This window comes from Oncorhynchus mykiss, chromosome 3 (genome assembly GCF_013265735.2).
Source record: "Oncorhynchus mykiss isolate Arlee chromosome 3, USDA_OmykA_1.1, whole genome shotgun sequence".
Lineage (NCBI taxonomy): Eukaryota > Metazoa > Chordata > Actinopteri > Salmoniformes > Salmonidae > Oncorhynchus > Oncorhynchus mykiss.
The window spans coordinates 44,903,746-44,931,540 of record NC_048567.1 but is presented as its reverse complement, the minus strand read 5'-3'; the positions used below and the strand labels follow the sequence as shown (position 1 = coordinate 44,931,540).

General features: G+C 42.4%; 1 protein-coding gene across 4 annotated transcripts; it reads right to left on the bottom strand.

Moving 5' to 3' along the window:
* Positions 1-656: 656 nt before the first annotated feature.
* Positions 657-27,507, bottom strand: LOC110520005 (villin-1). 4 transcript variants are annotated; one of them, XM_021596956.2, is made up of 20 exons: positions 27,074-27,507; positions 17,058-17,166; positions 16,532-16,606; positions 16,218-16,414; positions 12,649-12,757; positions 10,408-10,518; positions 9,837-10,045; positions 9,474-9,552; positions 5,973-6,071; positions 5,456-5,609; positions 5,279-5,379; positions 5,032-5,169; positions 4,665-4,823; positions 4,273-4,452; positions 3,989-4,134; positions 3,651-3,795; positions 2,584-2,772; positions 2,308-2,376; positions 1,833-1,985; positions 657-1,694 (listed from the first exon to the last, which is right to left on the bottom strand). In XM_021596956.2, the coding sequence occupies exons 2-20, from the start codon at positions 17,136-17,138 to the stop codon at positions 1,581-1,583; spliced, it is 2,508 nt and encodes an 835-aa protein (XP_021452631.2). In that variant the 5' UTR covers positions 17,139-17,166; positions 27,074-27,507; the 3' UTR covers positions 657-1,580. The 4 variants fall into 4 exon arrangements, with proteins under 4 accessions (XP_021452631.2, XP_021452634.2, XP_021452632.2 ...); XM_021596959.2 differs by lacking the exon at positions 27,074-27,507 and adding an exon at positions 26,917-27,063; XM_021596957.2 differs by lacking the exon at positions 27,074-27,507 and adding an exon at positions 26,845-27,029.
* Between the last annotated feature and the right edge of the window lie 288 nt (positions 27,508-27,795).

Here is a 27,795-nt window from a genome sequence, read left to right as displayed (position 1 = left end):
CTGCATGGCCACTCACGCCTCAACGATCAAGTTTGCAGACGATTACCAACAATGACGAGACAGGGCCCTCACCTCTCCCTCAACGTCAACAAATGAAGAAGCTGATCGTGGACTTCAGGAAACAGCAGAGGGAGCATGCCCCATCCACATTGACGGGACCGCAGTGGAGAAGATGGAAAGCTTCAAGTTCTTTGGCGTACACATCACTGACAATATGAAATGTTCCACCCACACAGACAGTGTGGTGAAGAAGGCGCAACAGTGCCTCTTCAACCTCAGGAGGCTGGAGAAATTAGTCTTGGCCCCAGCTTCAATAGTAGGCCTACCTTAGCCTACTTGCACAGTACAGGGGTTGGCCTGACTGTGAAAGACCGATATGGGATTTATCATTCAGTTCAACTAACCACGTTTCCTTCCACAGCTTTTATACAAGTAAAGACAGGAGTTGGAATCGGTTCCGGGAACAGAACAGAGAAATGATTAGAAGAACAGAATCTGAACTGGAAACGAAAGTGATTTATACTGTTATGGTACAGAACTGTTTTTTAAAAGCATGGGAACCCTGTTAGTAACTGTATTTTACCACACTTTGCTATTTCATTTCACATCCAGTTTTAGTTATTATGATTTGCTGAAGGTATTGAACTTACACAAAGTGGGGAATATTATCTTTATTGACTGCCATTCAGCATGGCATTTGAAGGGTCTTCATATAAAGACAAAAACTAAATAGCGCAGTAGTTATCCCCATTTGACAATCTTGAATTTCATTGATACATTAGATCTAAACATTTATATTATAAAGCATATGAAGTAACTCATCTTTATATTTCTGCACTACAACATATAACTAAGCCCTTGCGGTCCTCTGAATATTGGCATTACAAAGAAACATTTTAGACACATTTTCAATGTTAATAAGGCTCATTGTGAAAATAAAGTATAGAACCAATATCATCTCCTGCTTAGTCTTAAATGCTTGACATCTACATTATATATCCAGGTAGAATTCGGTGACACAAGTAGCAATTCAGGGGAAAAGTGCTGCTTATTGTGCCTATGATAAATCTCAGATAACAAAACGTATATAATTATTCCTATCCCCTACACTTTTCCTCTCCATAACTTGATTGTTTAAATTACAACAGCAACATTTCAGAAAAAAAAAAAAAAGCCTAAGGCACAGTCATTTGATAACCAACTTACTGTTGGTTATCTGAGAATGTGTGAATGATTGAATTGCAAGGCTAGATGACAAAACACGAGGGGCCTAATTTTGACACCGCAAAAAAGCAGTGCTAGTGTTCGCCATGTCTGATATTCTCCCTATACTTTTGTTTTAGTGGATCTAATTTGGAATGATACAAAGTCCACGCAGGGGCAATATGTTTGGAGTTTAAGGATGCACGAATAACGGTGCAAATTCAAGATACAGAATTAAGATGTATAGTTCTTGCATTCCAACCTCCCTATGAACTAGATTCCCAAGAGAGTATTTGAGGAGATACCGTGTGATTTGACGACAGCACGCTGCTATTTTACGCTGTCAAAATGAGACCTGAGGTGCAGATATTCTTCTCCTAGAACAGACCCTTCTCTTTCTTCAGATTCTGCTGCTTCCAGGTGGGCATGGAGTAGAACTCTACCCGGGACACACCCAGGATCAGAGCAAAGTCAGCATTGGACAGATACTCCTGGAAAAGATTGAGGTATGGTATATTACATGTTAAAATAGATGAGTGACTGACTACATTAATCAGGAATTTAGCTGACAGCTACACTGAAGTATAGACTGGCGAGAGACCAATCATGGAGATCCATTGTTATTTTACCTCCTTCTTGGTGGGGTCAACCCCATCGGGCAGGTCCTCTGTCTGGCGGTTCAACAGCTTGTCTGCAGGGAAGGTGGCCCCAACGGTCGGGGACAGCAGTGGTTCTCCAATGCTCTTGGAGTTCTTTTGAGTAGAGTTGGATGTGCTTCTGTCCTGTAGCCATAAACAGACAACAGACCATTCATTTAACCAGAGCAGAAAATCATATCTGACTGTGGTTTCTATGACGATACAATCATTATTTGGATTTGACTTGCCTAGGTTAGAACACCCGGTCAAATCGTGGCTAGACCTTTGGGAACTTCATTGGTGGACATTTTTTTCTAATGCATATTAACATGAACACGTAAATACTGTACAATTCCTTTGGATTGCATACTGTACGTTGCACTGTGCATTTGTAAAGAATGTTTACATGAGAACTGTTTCGTAAATCAGGTGACGTGAGTGGGCTTGAGAGAGATTAGAGACTCACCACGGTGATCTGGATGAAGTCGCTGGCGTCCCCAAGCTCAGCCTTCAACTCCTGGTAGGATTTCCCTCCCTGTAGATATACAAAGCAAAGCAGCTTGTTTAATTCAATCTTTTGTGCCCTGAGTAAAGAGACTTTGGTAACACTACCTGAAGCCAAGCGGTGAAATGCATCATTATGCAGTTAGAATGCATTGTTAGGCTTGTCATACGTATTTGACCCTGTTACAATATGTATTATCATCTCATAATTATCTTGACTACAAAGCATGCTACATACACTCCACATGTGTGGGTCCCAGGCGTGGAACCAGCCTGTGAAGGTGGGAGGCTCAAAGCCCTGTTTGACCAGCACGATGGGGGTGTCCACATTTCGACCACCTGGGTGGGTCCTCAGGTACTCATGTGCCGTGGGGACCACATTCTCCTTCTCTATTTGATTAGCTCCCTTGCCCAACCACAGGAACACCTGAGGAGGAAGAGGACCTCCTGTGTTTTAAAAGAACCAACCTTCCAGATCGTAGATTGATGGTAGTGCTGAGCGATTAACTGAAATGTCTTTTATTTTTCGTTTTTTTTTAAACAACTAATTGACTGACAGCTGTTCAATTATTTGAATTCCTGTTTGTTCGTTTTTTTTCTGTGAGCTCAATGCGCACATTGCACAGTTTCTCTAGAGATAAATTAGATCTAGCCTCAACTGTACGATGTAGTAGGGAGTTGAAGTTTCCGACAGTCCAATAATCTACCTATCTACAAAGTGTGATAACTAACTACAATGACCATAATCTTTCTTTTAGCCTGAAATGGAAGGGACAAGAATGCGCAATCGTGAGGGCATATAGAGAGCGGCTGTTGCTTCGCGAGGCATCTACCTGAAAATACATTATCAAAGTGATTTATAGTTGGCATTCAGCAGTCATAAAAGTTTGCCTTATTTTCTTTGAAGATGTACAAAATAGTGATTTTGTCAGATAATAAAGTCCTCAAATAAAACATATGTAATATACACTTCAACTGAAATATTTGATGAAGTAATGTGAATAAATGATGGTTAATAAGGGAATAAGCAGTAATGAGCAGTCACTAGCATCACTGAACTTTTATTCATTGTTCTGTTCTGTGTTACAGCATTCAAATCATCGAAAACCAAAATGAAAAATGTGATTATTTCTTAATAATCTAACTGAAACCAAACCAACCCCAAAAAGCACTAATCGCTCAGCACTGATTGATAGAGACGACCAAAGGACAGTACAGTAGTATCCTGCCTGAAGACCAAACTGAAACAACGGGGAAACACAGCACATCAGTTTGGATTCCACGGTTAAAAATACAGGTATTCACCATATCCCAGATGTCCAGCAGCATGATGTCATCTTCGTCCAGATCGTCCTGGTTAAAGTTGGTGACCTCCATGGCCAGGAAGCGGCCTGTCTGATTGGAGCACTCGAAGAGACGCGGGGTGATGTTGTTGTGCTCTTCCTGAAGCCTTGGTAGAGACCACAGATGACCCAGGCAGAAGGCATCAGACGTGGATGTCATTTTTCAGTTACATTGTACTAGACAGTGTTTTGCTGTCTAGTACAATGCTTTTATGAATACATTTCATTTCAACCCGCTAACTGAGTTCAGTCGAATAGGACCCTTAGGGAACTATAAAACCAAGGGATGAAGTGTGGTACCTCTTGCTGTTGGCATACTGGGTCTTGCCTCCCAGATTTAGCCAGAAGTTAGCCGTCTCCTGACCCTCTGCGATTACATGTTTTTCCCTCCTGGAGATGATGTCTGCCAGGGATTTGCCCATCTCTCGCTCATCACCACAACAGCCCTGCAAGGGATAAGAGTCATACCTGTCGCATAACTAGGTACAGCCCTTGTACTCTCCTCATCAGTGCTTAACTGGAGAACTGTTACATTGTCAAACCTGGATTATACGTTTATGGCATTTCTCTGAAATGGTGCTTACCTTTCCGTACCACAGATAGCAGCAAGTGTCAGTGCTGAGCACAAAGACGTCGTTGGAGTTGAGGGACGAGGAGCGTGCTGGCACTTCGATGGCGCGGGTGTTGAACTCGTTGGTGCCGTGGATGTGGAAGAGACGAACCGCCGGCTGGACATGTGCAGAGTTGGCCCTGGAGCTCCCCTCCTGCAAACCATGATTGCAATATTGATGATGAGCTAGGATAACATTCATGGTGAGATTCCAATCACCAAGACGGAACCAAATGATGTCAAACATAATTTGGACTTTTTGAATTTGTCTCGTAATTGAATAAGATCTATGTGGTCTCATATTTCAGTCACCTCTTGTAAGTTGACATTTGAAATCCCTTACCATGAATAACATGAAGCGCCTACCTCATAGACCACCATCTTGCCCTTGAATATGGCCATGAGGTGGAGTGGTTCTTTCCCCATGGGCACTCGGACCTGAACTGGCTCACCGTTGTACTGCTGGTCGATGTTCACGGCTTGGAAAGCAGAGGCAGCCAGCTCACCGGTGCTTGCATGGCGACCCTACATTGTACACATCAAACACACCATAGTTCCTGTACATTTCTGCATAAGGTTGCATGGAAAGCAAGCAAGCCAGAGACTAAGTCATGGAATTAAGCTCTGCTCATATAAAACATTTCTGGTATTATCAAAGCTTGATTGCCAGGCATCACAGAGAGCTATGCCTATAATGCCAAAGAGGGAATGTTGGATAGTAGGGTGTTCTGACCTGCCATATGTATAGTATGTAGTGACTCCTATTGCTGACATCATATTTGTAGAGGATGAGATAGCAGTCGCCTCCATAGAAGTGGCCCAACCACTTCCTGTCCACAGGCACCAGTTCACTGTCCTCTAACCTCCACACCTGATTGGAGGAAAATGGGAAGTGTTGATTTCCATTGGATATACAGTTTAAAGGGGAGGATTATGAATAATTATTTTGTCAAAGCTAGTTATTACAGGTTGTTACCAACCTCTGCTTCACCTGTTCCGTCATCGACCATTTTCTGCTGGGCAGCCACGTCAGGCCTTGCATGCATGGAAGTAGCATCAAACTTGATCTGCTCAACCTTGGCTGCATTGTCAAGAAAAAACATTTAGAGATACCAATTTTGGCTCAATCAGTGTTTTTTTTTGTGTGACTTGCTCACCAATTTTGCCTGGACAGTTTGTGGTCCCCATCCCCACAGTTTGACCCTTCACGCTCCACCTCTGGAACAGCTGCTTGAACACGGCAGACTCGGCACCATCATTCACCGTCTCGACGTAGGTGGAGATAGGGTAGCCCTTCGCCTTCTTGTATGCCTAGAATTACAAGATACTTTTTAGTTGAATACAGAGGGGTCCTCAAATATCACTCCCCTCCGTTTTTTTTAAGTATTCTTAAATTAGGTTGGGTAAGAGTTATGGGTGTCAGAGAGAGTTGAATTGGTAAGGGATTGTGTGTATCTGTGATCCAGGACCGAAATACGTGTTTCAGGTATCCAGGTGATTTTTAGGGTTAACTTGTTGAAGTAACTGGTATCTGGGTTGTACAAAAAGGGGGGAGGGGGTGATATTTTAGGACCCCCCCCCCCCCCCCCCCGTATTCAACTAAAAAGCATCCAGGGGACAGCAAAGGGATATCAAAAGCATTGTGAAACTAAAATGTGTCGAGGTGCAGCTCACTTCTGCTTTATCCAAAGACTTGGACCGTTCTGTCTTGGAAGCCTTCTTTCCTTTCCAGATAAAGATCCTTATACCACCTTGATCCAACAGATAGCAATCCTGTGAAATTAGTTCATTTAGATTAGATAATGTTTCAATTAATAGAATTGAATTTATTGATACCTCTACCGCCAACTAAAGAGGTTTACTGTTTGCCTAAATGAGTGTCAGCACTGCATTATTCATTGCTGCACAACTCTTGTGTGGCATAGTCAGAATATCTGCAACCATTCTAACAGATTCAGCCCACTGGGCACACTACGACATTTCAAGGTGGCCATTTTGGTCAAATTCACCCACTCAAAAAGACAACCATCGAAAAGCACAACCAAATTCCAATTGGAAAACAATGTCAGATCATTTGTATTTATACAACAACTTAATGTATTATCACTGTGCTTCATATAATAACACAACCTAACCACCTGGATTGCATTTTAATATTACATTAAAAGCAGTGGTAGCTGGTGGCATTTTAAATTGGTAGGAGGGGCTCATAATAATGGCTGGAACGGAATCTCAAAGGAATGGTCTCAAACACATCGAACACCTAGTTTCCATTTGTTTGATACCATTCCATTCATTGCATGCCCTTGCCACTGTTTCGGTAAAAAGCTGATGGATGGGGCTGGAGGGAATGTAACCAGTCTCAAATTCATAGACAGAGCTATGGATACTAAAATGATAGTTTTATGTATGTTTTGTGGCTATACAGTACAGTGTTAGTTTACATTTACTTTGTTTACAAACATTGGAGTAAAACAAGCTTATGTTCGAGTTTCTGATTGGGTACGACAATTGAACGAAGCTAAAAGTTGTATTCTTCAAGAATCAATGGGTAAATACAGTTGAAGTCGGAAGTTCACATACACTTAGGTTGGAGTCATTAAAACTCCACAAATGTCTTGTTAACAAACTATAGTTCTGGCAAGTCGGTTAGGACATCTACTTTGTGCATGACAAGTAATTTTTCAAACAATTGTTTACAGACATATTATTTCACTTATAATTAACTGTATCACAATTCCAGTGGGTCAGAAGTTTACATACACTAAGTTGACTGTGCCTTTAAACAGCTTGGAAAATTCCAGAAAATGACATCATGTCTTTCGAAGCTTCTGATAGGCTAATTGACATAGTTTGAGTCAATTGGAGGTGTACCTGTGGATGTATTTCAAGGCCTACCTTCAAACTCAGTGCCTCTTTGCATGACATCATGGGAAAATCAAAAGAAATCAGCCAAGACCTCAGAAAAATTGTGTAGACCTCCACAAGTCTGGTTCATCCTTGGGAGCAATTTCCAAACGCCTGAAGGTACCACGTTCAACAATAGTACGCAAGTTTAAACACCATGGGCCCACGCAGCCGTCATACCGCTCAGGAAGGAGATGCGTTCTGTCTCCTAGAGATGAACGTACTTTGGTGCGAAAAGTGCACATCAATCCCAGAGCAACAGCAAAGGACCTTGTGAAGATGCTGGAGGAAACAGGTGGAAAAGTATCCATATCCACCGTGAAACAAGTCCTATACTGACATACAACAAGAAAGAAGCCACTGCTCCAAAACTGCCATAAAAAAAGCCAGACCGCATACCACAGGTTTGACACAGGTACCATAGGTAAACACTTATTTTTACTGCTCTGATTACGTTGATAACAAGTTTATAATAGCAATAAGGCACCTCGGGGGTTTGTGATATGGCCAATACACCACGGCTAAGAGGATATCCTTATCATTTTCTCATTCTTTTATGAGCCTGATCATTTTATTATGCTTAAGCTCAGTCAATATGATTTCATGGCGCACGCCCACATACTTTAAAATGTGGATAAAAGTGCTGAAATAACAGGGTAATATCCGGAAAGTAATAGGAAACAATAGGGAAATAAGACGGCAATGACCAGGTAAGAAAGTGGTAATAACCTGTTAATAGTTAGTATGTAGCTGTGGAAACAACAGGGTAATATCCGGAAAGTAATAGGAAACAATAGGGAAATAAGACGGCAATGACCAGGTAAGAAAGTGGTAATAACCTGTTAATAGTTAGTATGTAGCTGTGGAAACAACAGGGTAACGACCGGAATTTAACAGGAAACAACAGGGAAATATTTGGTAAAAGACCAAGTCCATATTATGGCAAGAACAGCTCAAATAAGCCACAAGAAACAACAGTCCATCATTACTTTAAGACATGAAGTCAGTGAATTCGGAACATTTCAAAAACTTTGAAAGTTTCTTCAAGTGCAGCCGCAAAAACCATCAAGCGCTATGATGAAACTGGCTCTCATGAGGACAGCCACAGGAAAGGAAGACCTAGAGTTACCTCTGCTGCAGAGGATAAGTTCATCAGAGTTAACTGCACCTAAGATTGCAGCCCAAATAAATGCTTCACCGAGTTCAAGTAACACACACCTCTCAACATCAACTGTTCAGAGGAGACTGCGTGAATCAGGCCTTCATGGTCTAATTGCTGCAAAGAAACCACTGCTCAAGGACACCAATAATAATAAGAGACTTGCTTGTACCAAGAAAAACGAGCAATGAACGTTAGACCGGTGGAAATCTGTCCTTTGGTCTGATGAGTCCAAGTTTGAGATTTTTGGTTCCATACGCCATGTCTTTGTGAGACGCAGAGTAGGTGAACAGATGATCTCTGCATGTGTAGTTCCCACCATGAAGTGTGGGGGTGTTTTACTGGTGACACTGTCAGTGATTTATCTAAAATGAAGGCCCACTTAACCAGCATGGCTACCACAGCATTCTGCAGTGACACGCCATCCCATCTGGTTTGCGCTTAGTCCCACTATCATTTGTTTTTCAACAGGACAATGATTCAACACACCTCCAAGCTGTGTAAGGGTTATTTGCCCAAGAAGGAGAGTGATGGAGCGCTGCATCAGATGACCTGGCCTCCACAATCACCCGACCTCAAACCAATTGAAATTATTTGGGATGAGTTGGACTGCAGAGTGAAGGAAAAGCAGCCAACAAGTGCTCATCATATGTAGGAACTCCTTCAAGACTGTTGGAAAAGCAATCCTCATGAAGCTGGTTGAGAGAATGCCAAGAGTGTGCAAAGTTGACATCAAGGCAAAGGGTGTGTACTTTGAAGAATCTAAAATATATTTAGATTTGTGACTACATGATTCATTATGTGTTATTTTATAGTTTTGATGTCTTCACTATTATTCTACAATGTAGAAAATAGTAAAAGTATTAGAAAACTCTTCAATGAGTAGGTGTGTCCAAACTTTTGACTGGTACTGTAAGTATTTAGCAGCTACAATCAAACTATTAATGGGTTATTAGTTCATATCTGGTCGTTGCTGCCTTATTTCCCTGTTGTTTCCTATTACTTTCCGGACATTACCCTGTTATTTCAGCACTGAACACTAAAGTGCCACCAAAACCCTTCCCCTTATCATGCTCCCTCCCCTTTCCATGATTGACAAGGAGTCTGACCTCGTGATTCAACAGGTCCTGAGACAGAGGCTTCACTGCTACCTCCTGCACCACAAGGTTCCCCTGGGCATCTGAGATACTGCACAGAACAAACATAATTCTGTTATTTTTCACAATAATTCTATAATAATGAGAAGCGTGCCAACCGTGTAACATACTGCATGATGGCTAACTCTCACTAGCTAGTTCACATCTGCTACATATCTGCTACGTATATGTCTATGACAGGTCATACGAGGTTATAATGTCTATGACAGGTCATACGAGGTTATAATGTCTATGAAATGTCAGTCATAAGAGTTTATAATGTCTATGACAGGTCCTAAGGAGGTTATAAACATCCCTGAGGTGGTCAGCACTCACTGGAAGAGCTTGACGCTGGACCTCAGCTTCTGGTCGACCACGTCATCAGACACGATGCTGTCCCTGATGTCTCGTCTCGTCTCTCCCAGGTGCTGCTTCATCAGCTTCATGGCCTCCTCGGAAGACTTCTCATCATCAGCTTCCACCACGCTAACCTGCGCCCGTCCCCCTCTTTCCCTGTCACGGATGTCCTTGGCTAGAGTCATTCCCTGCAAAGAACAACATCCGCGACAACATCAACCTTACAGAACGGTCAACATTCACAATTGTTCTACCCCACTGAGCCATTGGAACCACAATCCAGTCTTAATTGTATGCTTGTCCATGCTGTAAGGGCTAGGTTTATAGGCAGAGGTCTTCCTACTTAGGGGCCTTGTTTGAATCCTTAAAAAATGCACCCTTCCTCACTTCTCTTCCTCGTGGTTATCACTGATCTGATATGCCTGGAGGTGTGAAGGCAATGTAGTTTGACCCATGATTTCACCTATCACACATTCATTATGCACCAAAGTAAAAAAAAAAAAACTAAAAGTGCCAGCCACTTTTTCACTGGTTATAAATTTCTCCTTACCTTGAGTCTTTCCATACGGTTGCTCTTGGGTCCGTTCCACTGGATGATGAGGTTGCCCAGGTCAAGCAGGAACACATCCCCCTTGTTAAAGCTGCTCCAGCTCATGTCCACCTGTGCTCAAGGATGGATGGATGGATGGTGATGGAAAAGGTGATGGATGGGGATGGAAAGGACTCACAGATTAATTTCATTATAACATTCCCTGAATTTTATTAACAATATGATTACAAACAGCAACAGGAAGGAACCACTTACTAGGGAGATTGAGGCTTTTACTCGATGCTGACGTGGTTATATCAAGTAACGTAGGGGGTACAGAGGCACATGCCTCCTCATATTTGTCCTGTTTTTACATTTTCAGATGTTAAATTCATGACTAAACATAATTTCTAAGCCCACGCTTTATCATTATTATTTACTAAACGATTGGTCAGAGGTATTTGGCAGAGGGGGCACAGTAACTGGATCAGGCAAAGAGTATCCCCCCTATTCTCCCTAGTAAGTGGTTCCTTCCAAGGTGCACGGAGCAAAGAGATGCTTAGTCAGGTCACTAGATACTTTAGTCACTAGTGAGTGCCCTTATCGTCAGTGGAGGAGGAGAGAGAGGGTGACATACACACAGCGTTTTACTTGATTTTAGCTGACGGAGGTATGCTTGTAAATTAATTTTCTCAATTTATGTAGCCTATTGATTCCTTCTTGATGAATAGGTCAAATTTAAATGTTGTTTCTCATTAATACTAGCCACCTAGCAATTTTATGAAGTTGGTTTCAGCTAACCAGTTAAATAGGTTCCCAATCTCCCAACCTCATAACTATTATGATACCAATGTAAACTCATAACACTTCTTAATCAATCAATGTGCATGACAATTGAATGACAATTGAACAGTTAAAGAGGTAAGCTAAGTTATCAAGAAAGGAAATATATACAGTGCATTCAGAAAGTATTCAGACCCCCTACACAATACCCCATAATGGCAAAGCAAAAACAGTTTGTTTAAAAAAAAAAATACCTGAAATACCTTATTTGCATAAGTAATTCTGATTTTGAAAGGAACACATCTGTCTATATAAGGTCCCATAGTTGAAAGTGCACGTTAGAGAAAAAACCAAGCCATGAGGTCGAAGGAATTGTCCGTAGAGCTCTGAGACAGGACTGTGTCTAGGTACAGATATGAGGAAGGGTACCAAAAATGGTCTTTCTCATTGAAGATCCCCAAGAACACAGTGGCCTTCACCATTTTTAAAAGTAAGAAGTTTGGAACCACCTAGACTCTTCCTAGAGCTGGCCGCCCGGCCAAACTGAGCAATCTGGGGAGAAGGGCCATGGTCAGGGAGGTGACGAAGAACCCGATGGACACTGACCAAGCTCCAGAGTTTCTCTGTGGAGATGGGAGAACCTTCCAGAAGGACAACCATCTCTGCAGCAGTCAATCAGACCTTTATGGTAGAGTGGCCAGACGGAAGCCACTCTTCAGTAAAAGGCACATGACAGCCCGCTTAGAGCAAAAAGACACCTAAAGACTCTCAGACCATGAGAAACAAGATTCTCTGGTCTGATGAATGCCAAGTGCCACGTCAGGAGGAAACCTGACACCATCCCAACGGTAAAGCATGGTGGTGGCAGTATCATGCTGTGGGGTTGTTTTTAGCGGCAGGGACTGGGAGACTAGTCAGGATCGAGGGAAAGATGAGCGGAGCAAAGTACAGAGAGATCCTTGATGAAAACCTGCTCCAGAGAGCTCAGGACCTCGGACTGGTGTGAAGATTTCTTCAAACAGGACAACGACCCTAAGCACACAACCAAGATAACGCAGGAGTGGCTTCGGGACAAGTCTCTGAATATCCTTGAGTGGCCCAGCCAGAACCTGGACTTTAACCCCATCGAACATCTCTGAAGGGACCTGAAAATAGCTGTGCTATCTCACCCCATCCAACCTGACAGAGGATCTGCAGAGAAAAATGGGAGATACTCCTCGAATACAGGTGTGCCAAGCTTGGAGCGTCATACCCAAGAAGACCCGAGGCTGTAATCGCTGCCAAAGGTGCTTCAACAAAGTACAGAGTAAAGGGTCTGAATACTTATGTAAATGTTATATTTCAGTTCTAAAAACCTGTTTTTGCTTTGTCACCATGGGGTATTGTGTGTAGATTGATGAAGGGGAAAAAATATTTTGTCAGTTTTAGAATAAGGCTGTAACGTATCAAAATGTGGAAAAGGGAGTACTTATTTTTCACCTCTCCAGCCACCACATGCTTCCTTCCCTTGACATGGAGCAGGCGGCAGATGTTGTAGGTGTTGGTCTCCACCTGCTTCATCCCAGACGCCACGCCGCCACTCTTGTAGCTGTGGAAAATCACACACAAGGAGTGCTGTCAGATGACAGCCATCAATGATGGTTTTGAAAGCTGTCATTATGTGGAATTAATACCAGGATAGGGGTCCATTTGAATTGATGTCAGTAAACTGACATTCGAAATAAATAATTGAAAAATAGGCATATATTTACAATGACTTCTCAATAGAATGGATAAACTATTTATTACATTTTTTTTAAATTTAAAATTCAACTCAGTTCCTGAATTGACTGGCTTCAATTTAAATTGAACCCTGCTGAATACCATTACATATTAGGTACGTCAGCTTGCGTTGTGCGTCACTGTTTGGTTCTGAAGTTATTTATGTTGCGCTGTACCACTCTGACTCCACTCCACCCTACATACTCTTCTGCCTGACCATTATGCTTTTTTTCAGAAGCCAGAATGCAGAAGTGATGGTTGTGTTAACTTCCTCACAGGGTTTATTTTTTTTATCCTGCCTGCTGTAGTAACATCCCCTCTGACCATCAGTTGCGATGCAATTTAAGATTAGATAAAGAAACACTACAAGAGGAAACAGCCTTTGCTGTAGAGGGGAGGGGGCTATATAATATCACTACAATCTACAGGAACTGCCAAGAACGCCAACATGAAGTTTCTTAATAGGGTGTTTGGCCAGAACAGCTTCAATGCGCCTTGGCATAGATTCGACAAGTGTCTGGAACTCTATTGGAGGGATGCGACACCATTCTGCCACGAGAAACGTTGTCTCAGGTGCTGCTCCAAAATCTCCCATAAGTGTTCACTTGGGTTGTGATCTGATGACTGAGACACACACACCCTGTAAACCCCCTATGCTCATTTGAGACCCCTCTTTCAAATGCGCTCCAGCACTTCTTTCCGTGCGGCAGCACAGAGAACAGTCTATGACTGTAATACCTACATTAGCTCGCCTGGTAGGAAGGTGCAATTAGGCAGCTTGCGGCTGGGCATCCTTTTGTAGTCTGTAATAATTTGCAAGCACTGACATACCCAACGAGCGTGGGAGCTGGTGTAGTAGGGATTCAATGTTAGTCTTGATGATTTGCCTCTTTGATGATTCGTCTGAGGGAATAGCGGGATTTCTTATAAGCGTCCGGGTTAGAGTCCTGCTCCTTGAAAGTGGCAGCTCTACCCTTTAGCTTAGTGTGGATGTTACCTGTAATCTATGGCTTCTGGTTGGGGTATGTAAGTATGGTCACTGTGGGGACAATGTCATCAATGCAATTCATGATGAAGCTGGTGACTGCTGTGGTATACTCCTCAATGCCATCCCAGAACAAAAAACAGTCCTGTAACTTAGCATCTGCATCAGCTGACCACTTCCGTATTGAGCGAGTCACTGGTGCTTCCTGCTTTAGTTTTTGCTTGTAAGTCAGGAGGATGGAATTATGGTCAGATTTGTCGAGAGAAAGCTTTGTAAGCATCTCTGTGCGTGGAGTAAAGGTGGTCTAGAGGTTTTTTCCCACCTGGTTGCACATGTAACATGCTGGTAGAAAATAGTTTTCCTGCATTAAAGTCCACGACAACTAGGAGCAGTGCTTCTGGAGGAGCATTTTCTTGTTTGCTCATGACTTTATATAGCTCGATGAGTGCGGTCTTAGTGCCAGCATCGGTTTGTGGTGGTAAATAGACAGCTACGAAAAATATAGATGAAAACACTCTTAGTAAATAATGTGGTCTACAGCTTATCATGAGATACTCCACCTCAGGTAAGCAAAACCTTAAAACCTTCGCGCACCAGCTGTTATTGACAAATAGACACAGACTGCCACCCCTTGTGGTAATACAAGGGAGGCAGCTGTTCTGTCTTGCTGATGCACAGAAAAACCAGCCAATTGTATATTATCCATGTAAGATATTGCAGTTTTTAATGTCCTGTTGGTAGGATAGACTTGACCGGAGCTTATCCAGTTTATTCTCCAATGATTGCACGTTGGCCAATAGGACGGATGGTCCCCCGTATCGGCATCTTATATTAATGAGAATGAAAGGGATTTGGGCCTGGTCCGGTATCTGGAGTAAATCCTTTGCGTCCGACTCGTTAAATCATTTTTTTTCGTCCATTTCGAGGTGAGTAATCGCTGTTCTGATACCCAGAAGTTATTTTTTGTCATAAGAGACGGTGGCAGAAACATTATGTACAAAATAAGTTACAAACAACACAAAAAACACACAAAATAGCGGAATTGGTTAGGAGCCCGTAAAACGGCAGCCATCTCCTCCGGCACCATTCTTTACGCACTAGTGATGAAGTCAATCTCTCCTCCACTTTGAGCCATGAGAGATTGACATGCATATTATTAATGTTAGCTCTTCGTGTACATTTCAGGGCCAGACATGCTGCCCTGTTCTGATCCAATTGTAATGTTCCTAAGTCCCTCTTTGTGGCCCCTGATTACACGACTGAACAGTAGTCCAGATGCAACAAACTAGGGCCTGTAGGACCTGCCCTGTTGATAGTGTTGTTTAGAATGAGGAGTAACGCTTTATTATGGACAGACTTCTACACATCTTAGCTACTGTTGTATGAACATTTTACAATCCATCCATTTTACAATCCAGGGTTACTCCAAGCAGTTTAGTTACCTCAACTTGCTCAATTTCCACATTAGTCATTACAAGATTTAGTTGAGGTTTAGGGTTTAATGACTGATTTGTCCCAAATACAATGCTTTTAGTTTTTGAAATATTTAGGACTAACTTATTCCGTGCCACCAATTCTAAAACTGACGGCAGCTCTTTTGTTAAATGTTGCAGTCATTTCAGTCACTGTAGTAACTGACGTGTATAGTGTTGAGTCATCTGCCTACATAGACACACTGGCTTTACTCAAAGCCAGCTGTATGTCGTAAGTAACGATTGAAAAGGCAAGGGACCTAGATAGTTGCCCTGGGGAATTCCTGATTCTAACTGGATTATGTTATAAATCCAAAAAATCTGAAATGTGTCCTCCTAAAGATTTGCTCACAGCAGTGAGGACAAAAGCAGTATCTTTGCACATACTGTTGGTTGCAGCATCGCTGATGTTGGTAGCAATACATTGTAGTTCCAGCCAGGTCCGGTTGCAGGGGAAAAGCAGCAGAGAATAATAACCATGGGACAAGGGCTAACTGTGTCGTGTACTGTGTTCAAGCTGTTTGTGGAAAACCCTGCTAGTTTGACAATGATAGCTCCCAGCTAGGCTAGTAGCTAGCTTCGGCAATCACAGGGCAGATGGTAGGGGTCACAAAATCAAAAAGTATATAAATTAAACGTTTGCAAGGAAATACTGTCACAAATTTACACAAACATTAAACCGAGGTCTCTCGTTCAGTGTTCAATATACGTTGCACTCTGATGATGTGTGAATAATGAGTTGAAGGAACTGAACTTGATTGTCTATAAATAGTTTGACATGACATATTATCCACACAGTAGACAGGTGTAGTTTGATGTACATCACTCACATGATGCCCTTTTTGAAGTATCCACGAAAGGTGTCGCTCTCATAGCCCTGTGCCTCACGGTGCTGCACAGCCATGCCTCCCAGGTGCTCGTCCATCATAGTGGTGTAGATGGCCGCCGCCCCCTGCTCGTCATGGGAGGTGGCCTTTCCCAGCCAATAGTGGAGGTCGTAGGTGAACGAGCTACGCATCTTATTGGTCTACAGGATCAGACAGAAATATGTTACTGGGATGTCACTTTGTGTATTTTGTCCGTATAGGCCACTTTTTAGGAGTAGTTTTGAATACGCCAACATAATGTTACGTTGATTACTTACGTATAGAACGACATAGCTGTCACCTTCATAGAATTGTCCATATGCTTTAGAAGAGAAGGGCACCATCTCCATGTCCTGACCAATAGGCAAATATGAACAAGTTCAATAGCATTTAATGTCCTTGTGTGAAAAAGTTTAGATTAAGAGCCTAACTTGGAATGGCATTGACATATTAGACGTTTGTTCTGCTATCATATTCTTTACACACTCTTAGAAAAAAAAGGTTCCAAAATGGTTCTTCGGCCCTCCCCATAAGATAACCCTTTGAAGAACCCTTTTTTGGTTCAAGTATAACCCTTTTGGTTCCAGGTATAACCCTTTTGGGTTCCATGTAGAATCCTCTGTGGAAAGGGTTCCACATGGACCCCATAAGGGTTCTTCCTGGAACCAAAAGGGTTATACTTGAACCAAAAAAGGGTTCTTCAAAGGGTTCTCTTATGGGGACAGCCAAATATTTATTTTAGGTTCTAGGTAGCACCTTTTTTGTGTGTAGTGAAGACCAAATATATATGTTCTGGTGTCTCACCTCTATTCTCCATATCTGCAGCCCTGGTGTGGTTTTATTGAGGACTTTTGCAACTTGGGTTTTGACCTGCATCTGTGGCATGGTGCCAGATTCAGCTTAGAAAAGATACCTAGAAGGAAAGGGGGGGGGGGGGTGTATGTGAGTCATTGCGGGGTTCACTATGTCTTAATGGAACTCGCTAACCTGAATTAATTATTTTGTATACACATTCAGTACTATTCCATACCATGACACAGAGAACTTAGAATACTGAAAACCTAATCAAAACAGACACAAACTCTATCAACTCTACTGTTTCTTAGTGTTACCTGGCTCCGCTACCTTGTATGACTTACTAAGGGGAGGAGTTTAAATGTTTTTATTTTTAATTTCACCTTTATTTAACCAGGTAGGCAAGTTGAGAACAAGTTATCATTTACAATTGCGACCTGGCCAAGATAAAGCAAGGCAGTTCGACACATACAACAACACAGAGTTACACATGGAGTAAAACAAACATACAGTCAATAATACAGTAGAAAAATAAGTCTATATACCATGTGAGCAAATGAGGTGAGATAAGGGAGGTAAAGGCAAAAAAAAAGGCCATGGTGGCGAAGTAAATACAATATAGCAAGTAAAACACTGGAATGGTTGATTTGCAGTGGAAGAATGTGCAAAGTAGAGATATAAATAATGGGGTGCAAAGGAGCAAAAATAAATAAATAACTACAGTAGGGGAAGGGGTAGTTGTTTGGGCTAAATTATAGATGGGCTATGTACAGGTGCAGTAATCTGTGAGCTGCTCTGACAGCTGGTGCTGGTGTTGACCCGCATATCTTTGAGTTGTTCATTTGCTGAGTCAATGATGTCACCTCAGTAGATTATTTCATTTTCTGTCTCAGGTCACAGAATGGTAATGGGAGTATACTGCTCAAGAGTATCTCACTATGTGCTCATTTACTGTCAAAAGCAGGGTGGGACCCTACTCGAATGAACCACTTATTTTGAAGAAACCATTGCAGGAGTATTGTAAACAGTTGGCCACATTGAAGGAAGTGAAAGCCTCAGTACCGCCCAAATGTTACCACATCCTTGAACACATACAGCAGTCTCCAATTTCCTGAGTGCCAAAACACATGGTGCCGCCTTACAACGGTGTCTATAATGGTTATACTGCTATGGTCTCATGGCTTATTTGACTCATTACAATCTATCTCAAAACTGAAAATGCATCTAAAGTGTGTTTCATGTAATAGTCTATTCCATTGCACAGCATAAATTAAGGGATTGACACATTATGTTTGGTCATTTAGTTGGTACATTTTGCTGCGAGCCGAAGCCAAGTTCTTATGGTAGCCAAGTTCTTCTCTATGAATCTAAGAGAGAGATGGAGAACAATGACCTTATGAAGGCTTTAAACCTTTAAGACCGGTATCTCAGACACAGATTAGGCTAAACCGAATCTCTGTTAACCATGAAGTAAACTCTTGCGTAATTTTGTCATCTGCACACAATCTGATCACGAGACATTAGGCTAAGCCTAGTCCTGAACAAATAAAATATTTCAATAGAAATTTGGCACAGAGCATGTATTTTTGTCCCGGACTAGCCTATGTTTAATCTGTATTTAAATGTCCACTGCGAAAAGCCTTGAGTTGAATATCAGATAGATATAATCCCCAACAACATAGGGACAAAACGTCCACATAACAGGACTACTATTCCACCCTTCTTTGGACACTGTGTTAACAAACCTCCAGACGAGCTTCAATGCCATACATCTTTCCTTCCGTGGCCTCCAACTGCTCTTAAATGCAAGTAAAACTAAATGCATGCTATTCAACCGATTGCTGCCTGCACCTGCCCGCCCGGTTCTGACTTAGAATATGTGGACAACTACAAATACCTAGGTGTCTGGTTAGACTGTAAACTCTCCTTCCAGACTCACATTAAGCATCTCCTATCCAAAATAAAATCCAGAATCAGCTTCCTATTTCGCAACCAAGCATCTTTCACTCATGCTGCCAAACACACCCTCGTAAAACTGACTATCCTACCGATCCTTGACTTCGGCAATGTCATTTACAAAATAGCCTCCAACACTCTACTCAGCAAATTGGAGGTAGTCTATCACAGTGCCATCCGTTTTGTCACCAAAGCCCCATATACTACCCACCACTGCGACCTGTATGCTCTCGTTGGCTGGCCCTCGCGTCATATTCATCTCCAAACCCATTGGCTCCAGGTCATCTATAAGTCTTTACTGGGTAAAGCCCCACCTTATCTCAGCTCACTGGTCACCATAGCAGCACCCACCCATAGCACGCGCTCCAGCAGGTATAGTTCACTAGTCACCCACAAAGCCAACACTTCCTTTGGCCGCCTTTCCTTCCAGTTCTCTGCTGCCAATGACTGGAACGAATTTCAAAAATCACTGAAGCTGGAGACTCATATCTCCCTCACTAACTTTAAGCATCAGCTGTCAGAGCAGCATACAGATCATTGCACCTGTACATAGCCCATCTGTAAATAGCCACCCAACTACCTCATCCCCAAATGCTTTTTTTCTTTCTCCCTTGCACCCCAGTATCTCTGCATATCTATCACTCCAGTGTTTAATTGCTAAATTGTAATTATTTCGCCACAATGGCCTATTTATTGCCTTACCTCCCTAATCTTTCTTCATTCGCACACACTTTTCTATTATGTTATTAACTGTGCTTTTGTTTATTCCATGTGTAAATCTGTGTTGTTTGTGTCGCACTGCTTTGCTTTATCTTGGCCAGGTCGCAGTTGTAAATGAGAACTTGTTGTCAACTGGCCTACCTGGTTAAATAAAGGTGATTTTTACATTTTTTTTAAATAAAACAAAAAATTGTCCCCATTGAAAGCATCTTCCTATTGAGAGTATAAGGGCCAGCTGGATCAGTATGCTATCTGTGGCTGGCAGACAGGCTGGCTGCTGATAGACCATAGAGGATGCATAGTTCAGTTTATGAGAAGTGGACCATGACGTGTTATTGTGCTGTGTTTGCTCTCTGCCCATTTCTTGTAACCGCAGACTTCCCAGCTGTCTCCATATGGCTGCTAAACCAAACAGCAGCCATTGCTGAAACAGACTAAGCGCTCTATTCAATCAGATTCTGCGACTGGAAATCTAAAGGTAATTTCCGATTGAGCCGCCATAAGCAGCGTTTACCTTGAACGTAGTCTCCACTAAAGCAGGAAAGCCAAATTTCTCCGATGCAAATTGAATAGAGCCCTAAAATGTCTATCACACTGTGTCCTTTGTAGCCCGAGTGTTTGTAAATCAATCAATCATAAGCCCCACCCTACATCATTGGTACATTTACTGATGGGTATAACGCTCATAATTACAAAGACCCATGATAGGCTATTCACACATCCACTGCGAAACTAGACCTCCGGTTGGGTAAGCAGGACGTTAGGAGATGACTTCAAAATCCGCCACCAGGGGGAAACGGTGAGTGCTATTACAATAAAGTAGGCTTGGGTTTTGCTAGGGCATTGTGGTCGGAATAGCAGGTGGGCGTAAACTGCGAGCTCCAGCTCTGAGGGTTACTTGTCCAATCCCAGTGCTAGGCACTCGTTTTTTTTGGTTTGTTTGAACCCTATCCCAAAGCTTAACCTTCGAAATGTGAAGCTTGTAGACAAAGGTTTAGACATCTGATTTTACAGTGAGACTCTGAGAGCTTGATGATTTACTCCTCCAGCAACTCATTTGTGTATGGTTGGTCAATGTTAGTGTGTGTACTGTATGTGTTTACTGTTTACATTTATACCACTGCTTAATCTACGTCCTCAAAAACATTATTACTATTATATTTAGTCTATTAGCATTTCCAATTGAGGATTAGTGAGACCAATGCACTCATAATTTGTCTTTCTACTTATGAACTAACCACAGTATAGATGCGTGTATGCTTATCATAAAACAATAACTTTATGAGGAAAATAATTATCCTCTAACTGCTATTCAGAGGTCTGTTGATAGAGTAATACAATAATGACTCATTGCAACCACACCTATATTCGCTGTGTCCTGATTGGATAATACTCTATGATGAAGGAGGGGCCTAACGTTGGTTTAGTGACAGGTTGACAGAGGACACTCCTCCTCCCACATCTGTTCCCAGGCCAACCAACCATGAAATGAATCCCACTGATTTCCTCAACCCAGTTCAAAGGTGGAGATGGTTCATGATCGGTGAACTTTTATTGCACTGTGATAATCATCCTGCCTGTGACCTCAAGGTCCCATAGCTTTACAGTTACTACCAACCCCTGACGTTGACCAAGCAGGGCAGCACCCTGTGGTATAATATTGACTGATATGGCCCCATCGGGTGAGGGCCTGGCATAGTGCCAAATGACATCTCTCCTCTTACTAAGGTGATGTAGGGTAGTAGTGTTGTAGATCCCTCCCCATACTATAACATCTACACTACCTTTCAAATACTTGGGGTCACTTAGAAATGTCCTTGTTTTTTAAAGAAAAGCACATTTTTTGTCCATTAAAATAACATCAAATTCATCAGAAATACAGTGTAGACATTGCAAATGTTGTAAATGTCTATTGTAGGTGATTTTTAATGGAATATCTACATAGGCGTACAGAGGACCATTATAAGCAACCATCACTCCTGTGTTCCAATGGCACGTTGTGTTAGCTAATCCAAGTTTATAGTTTTAAAAGGCTAATTGATCATTAGAAAACCCTTTTGCAATTATGTTAGCACAGCTGAAAACTGTTGTTCTGATTAAAGAATCAATAAAACTGGCCTTCTTTAGACTAGTTGAGTATCTGGAACATCAGCATTTATGGGTTCGATTACAGGCTCAAAATAGCCAGAAACAAATAACTTTCTTCGGAAACTCGTCAGTCTATTCTTGTTCTGAGAAATGAAGACTTTCCATGCGAGAAATTGCCAAGAAACTGAAGATCAACAACATTAACAATGTCTACACTGTATTCCTGATCAATTTTATGTTATTTTAATGGACAAAAAAATTGCTTTTCTTTCAAAAACAAGGACATTTCTAAATGACCCCAAACTTTTGAACGGTAGTGTACATCCCCTCAACATGTGGACTACAGTGAACTACAATAACTCATACAACGGTAAGACACTGTTTCACCTGGTTGATCAGTCAAGTCCCCATTTTAGAAAGCTGCACAAGTTTAATACCAAGTTTAATGGTCTGGAAATTGTTTGTGTGTGTAGACACGATACGTCCTAGTTTTTTAGCCCAAGCATTGCCTAATTTCTAAGGGACTGTGCCTGTGGTCATGCCCTAGTTGTCCTTGGTTTTGGTTCATTAGGTTGCTTTCTCCACCCTTCTCATGCCATCTACTAACATGTAAAAAATACATAGGAAAATTTGCACACAAATGCTAGCTGTGAAATGGATCACAAAAGCTAAAAAAGTAGCCCACGTGTATCTATTACAGCAACAACCATGTCACGGCATGAAGACTTTCACCATCGGTGCCCAAAATCTACAGTGATCCATCCTTTTTCAATGCGTCAAGCTGAAGTGTTGTACAGTCATTTAAATGTCTGTGTATCCTAATACCAATATAACATTTGCAGGTTGACACTACTGTAGCCGATAGCGGCATCTAACGCAGGTCAGCTTAGCCTACCTCTCCAAGGCTCCACAGTAACCAAGTCAACATTTCACCTTTATTGTCTACATCAAGACAGAGCCTGTTCAACATAAACCCTCTTTTATCTTCGCGGAAACAAACAGGAACCGACCAATAGCTTGGTACGTTGTACAAAGGACTCACCTAATGTGGTGGAAGCAGGAGTGGAGAGGAAAGGGTGAGATATGTCAGGATCTAGCAGGATCTTACCACCCCATTTACAGCACCTGCATTTTTCCCTCTCTCTCTCTAACAGACACACACACACACACACACACACACACACACACACACACACACACACACACACACACACACACACTTGATTGTCCATTACCTCAGTGACCATATATGGCAAGCAGATGTGATATGCATACAGGTGTGTGTGCCTTCTCTCATCTAGTGCCGAGCGACCTTGTTCCTAGAAACAAGTGTTTAGTCCATAGCTGTCTCATTGTGTTTGTCCTCCTCATCAGTAGTGACTCATATTTACTTGTGGTCAACCCTCTCCTGCCTGCCCTTGTTGTTTGTTTGCTGTTGAATATACATTTAGAGGAACACTTTATTTTAGGCTATAGAAAATTACCAGGTATTTCTATGAAAATGATTCTTAATTGCACAGTAATGACTTGTGTGTTACATGTTTGTTTTTTCCCCAAACAATTGTGTTAAATTCTTTTGAAGAAAGTCCTAGAATGTACAGAACACAATATCTCCATGAATACCATGAAAGCTAGCCGTTTTGTGTTTGAGTTGGCTTTGGTCATCAATTAGTTTCAAACTGAACGTGTTGTATCAGTGAAATTCCCATTCAATATTAATGTAGTTGCTTGGTGATTTGGAGTTTGTTATAAGTATGGGTTGTTTCTGTGTATTATTGGTCTGTCTGTGGGTTTGGTCAGTAAAGGGAAGCACAATTAATCAATACGGCCCAGGAGGGTGTGGTATATGGTCAATATACCATGGCTAAGGGCTGTTCTTACGTACAACACAACGCAGAGTGCCTGGATACGGCCCTTAGCCATGGTATATTGGCCATATACCACAAACCCCCAAGGTGCCTTATTGCTATTATAAACGGATTACTAATGTTATTAGAACAGTAAAAATAAATGTATTGTCATACCTGTGGTATATGTTCGGATTTACCACGGCTGTCAACCAATCAGTATTCAGGGCTCGAACCACCCAGTTTATAATGCAGATAATACAGTGTGTGTTATTTGTTCTTCGTTGGTTGTATTATGGTTTTCTGTAGGTTATGCACTCTTAGAAAAAAGGGTTCTTTGGGGTTCTATATAGAACCTTTTGGTTTTTTGGATGAGCTTAAGGAACCCTTTCCTAAAATAGGTATATATACTGAACAAAAATATAAACGCAACATGCAACAATTTCAAAGATTTTACTGAGATACAGTTCATAGAAGAAAATTAGTCAATTGAAATGAATTCATTAGGCCCTAATCTATGGATTTCATATGACTGGGAAGAGGCGCAGCCATGTGTGGGCCTGGGAGGGCATAGGGCCACCCACTTGGGAGCCAGGCCCAGCCAATCAGAATGAGTTTTTCCCAACAAAAGGGCTTTATTAAAGACAGAAATACCACCCCCCCCCCCCCCCCCACCCCCCCCCCCCCCCCCCCCACCCCACCCCCCCAGACGATCCCGCAGGTGAAGAAGCCAGATGTGGAGGTCCTGGGCTGGAGTGGTTACATGTGGTCTGCGGTGGTGAGGCCGGTTGGATGTACTGCCAAATCCTCTAAAATGACAGTGGCTTATGGTAGAGCAATTAACTTTCAATTCTCTGGCAACAGCTCTGTTGGACATTCCTGCAGTCAGCATGCCAATTGCATGCTCCCTCAAAACTTGAGACATCTGTGGCATTGTGTTGTGTGACAAAACTGCACATTTTAGAGTGGCCTTTTTGGTCCCCAACACAAGGTGCACCTGTGTTATGATCATGCTGTTTAATCAGCTTCTAGATATGCTACATCTGTCAGGTGGATGGATTATCTTGGCAAAGGAGAAATGCTCACTAACAGGGATGTAAATAAATTTGTGCCCAAAATTTGAGAGAAATAAGCTTTTTATGAGTATGGAAATTTTGTCGGAACTCAAAGGGTTTCTGTATAGTACCTTTTGGTCAATTAAAAAAAAACAACTGCCATTCCAACATGAACATGCAAGAGGACAGTGGCGTGCGTCACACACACACACACACATATGCACACACCACAACAATTTACAAACCCTAACCACTTACAGGCTAAGCATGATGTACAGTATGAACTACAGCTGAACCAAGTAGCCCACCAATAAACACATTATTTTTCAATGTAAGGTAAACAAAGTTGATTATTTATTTCAAATATATATATATATATATTATATGAATATATATGAAGCCAAAGTAATAAACTATTAGCTAGACGAAGTTTAACGTTATTACAATGTGAGCTAGCTAGCTAATTTAGCTATATAATCCAAACATCTAGGCTACTCTTTCAAATAAACACAATTATTTTAAATGGGATATGCCAAATAGAACTACAGACCCAGCCTGACATTGGCAATTAGCTAATTGCTAATTTATTTCAGTATTTCAGTGTGGAGACAGTTGAGGAGACTATACTTAATGAAGCCATTAGACGACTGTTGCTGACTCAGAGGATGTATGCATAAATGATTTCTAATACATTATGTAAAATAAGTATCAGTGATTCAATAGCCTAGTTAATCATTACATGACTTTTAACACACAAGATTTTGCTGTCTTGCATTAGCCCAGAACTACCAGAAGATCTCTCTTTTGGCTGCTGACAACAACTGCATGTACACTGAGCAAAAAATATAAATGCAACATGCATGTAAAGTGTTCCAATGTGGTCCAATGAGCTGAAATATAATATCCCAGAAATGTTCCATATAGGGAGTTCTAGGGAGTTTTTCCTAGCCACCGTGCTTCTACACCTGCATTGCTTGCTGTTTGGGGGTTTTAGGCTGGGTTTCTGTACAGCACTTTGAGATATCAGCTGATGTAAGAAGGGCTTTATAAATAAATTTGATTTGATCAGTGCACAGGTGCACCTTGTGCTGGGGGCAATAAAAGGCTGCTCTAAAATGTGCAGTTCTTATCAACCCTCCAGGTCTCCTGACCACAATCCAAAATATGGTCTGAAATGCACAAATGATTAACCCTTGTAGTTCCTCTCAGCTTTATGATGACCTGCAAATGTATACACACACGTCACACACACACACACACACACACACACACATGCACACACCACAACAATTTACAAACCCTAACCACTTACAGGCTAAGCATGATGTACAGTATGAACTACAGCTGAACCAAATATTGAATGAAGGCTGTTATTCAAGCCTTCTTGTTATCATGGAGGCCCCTTCCCTCAGCCAACCACTCTCTTCTCTCCCTCCTTGTCCTTCGTTGGCCTCTCTGTCTGACCACTGTCCAAAAGATCAGACCACTGTGGTCTGACTCTGTGTTATTTGGACCGGGTTGCCTTCGTTTCCCCGGGCCAAATGGATCTTCAAAGAACTTCACAAAGTTAAACGGACCATTCAAATTTGGCAAACGCTAAGTGGGAGGTGCACTGCTACAGTGGGGAGCTGTTTGGTCCACTAATGGGCCGGACTTTTGTTCCCCTGAAGTCATGCAACAACTCAACACAGGAGCCCCTCAGAAACGCTGCTGATTAGAGAAGAGGGGCGGGCATGGGAAAATTCAGAGCAAGACAGGTTACCGAAAGGTATCTACGGACTTGCCAACACTCAGAGGCACAGGCTACACGTGATGTACAGACATGCACGTACACATGCATACACCGACAAACAGTAGGCTTCGTACAGAGACACAGAAACATTGCAGGCAGCGCCATACATACGGTGCACTTCCCCTCAGCTTTGCAATGACCTGTGATTGCATACACACATCAGATAGACAGACAGACACACACACGCAGTAGGCGCGTACAGAGACACAACATACACACAATGCCAGTAGGGGCACACAAACAGTGCACATATGTAAGCAGGCTCAAAGAAACAGATGACCTTAAACATCCATACAAACGGACACACTAACACATTACACACAAACACGTGCTCACACCTGCTGACAGCTCTGAAGCCCTTAGGTGGAAAGTCAGCCCTAAGGGTTTGACTCCAGGTCTCGTTTACTCACGAAACAACCTTCTCCCTTTCGGAATTGGTGTCCAATCCACACTAAATCAAAGCCTGTTCCCAGAGTCGTGCACCACAAGCGCCGTGCACCACAACCCCCCTGGAAACACAAGGAAACAAACAAGGAGCATTCACCCGTCAAACACTGCTTCACCTACCTCAGTCAGGTGGAGGGTGTGTGTGTCTCCTTGACAGCGTCAGTGCGTCAGGCTCTCTCTCACAATCTCTCCCTCCACCTGCTGCTTGTGTCTCGGTGAACTTCAGCCCCTTGTGTACAGCCACTCCCTCTGCCTCCTCCAACTCATTAACCAACCCCTTGGTGCTGTGGTGGTGGTGCCTGGAAGGAGATAAAGAGAGCCAGCACCTCGGAGCTGCCTGTATCCCCTGTTGAGTGGCTGCCACTGGGTGCTCCTCTCCTGGGGCTGGGCTGGCGGACTCTCACCCTCCTTCCGTGGCTCTGGGTGAATGGTTAGTTCAGCTCCATGGCTCTCCCTTTGTGAAAGTGCTACGGAGTGTCGAAGGCCCTCAGAGAAGGGGATAAGACCCAACCTCAACAATCACACATAGGAGACCCAGCTCCCCCTGCCTCTCTCCGTAGTTCCCTCTCCCGTCCCCCCCCCTCCCCGTCTCTAACACAATGGGCCGATCAGCTGGTATGGCAAGGTTGCACAGGATTTTGAGCGCTTGGGAAGCTGCAGGTTGCAGAACTTTCTGTCTTGTGTAGATTTGAAAGTCAGGTATTTTCCTGACATCAAGCTTTGCATAATAGGAAGATGAGATAGTAGATTTGTTGATAATATGAATTTGAATATTATTAAAATGTAGGGGGAAAAAGGAAGGGAAGCGCTGCTAGTGTACACAATAGTAGATCTTTGTAGAT

What these genes read in the sequence shown, in the direction of transcription:
- LOC110520005 (XM_021596956.2), bottom strand. Translation starts at nt 17,138, where the DNA reads ATGCCACAGATGCAGGTCAAAACCCAAGTTGCAAAAGTCCTCAATAAA. An exon ending in TGCTGGACATCTGGGATATG is followed by an intron (nt 2,773 to 3,650) that starts GTGAATACCTGT and finishes CTTCCTCCTCAG; the next exon opens with GTGTTCCTGTGGTTGGGCAA. An exon ending in TTGACCCCACCAAGAAGGAG is followed by an intron (nt 1,695 to 1,832) that starts GTAAAATAACAA and finishes AATCTTTTCCAG; the next exon opens with GAGTATCTGTCCAATGCTGA.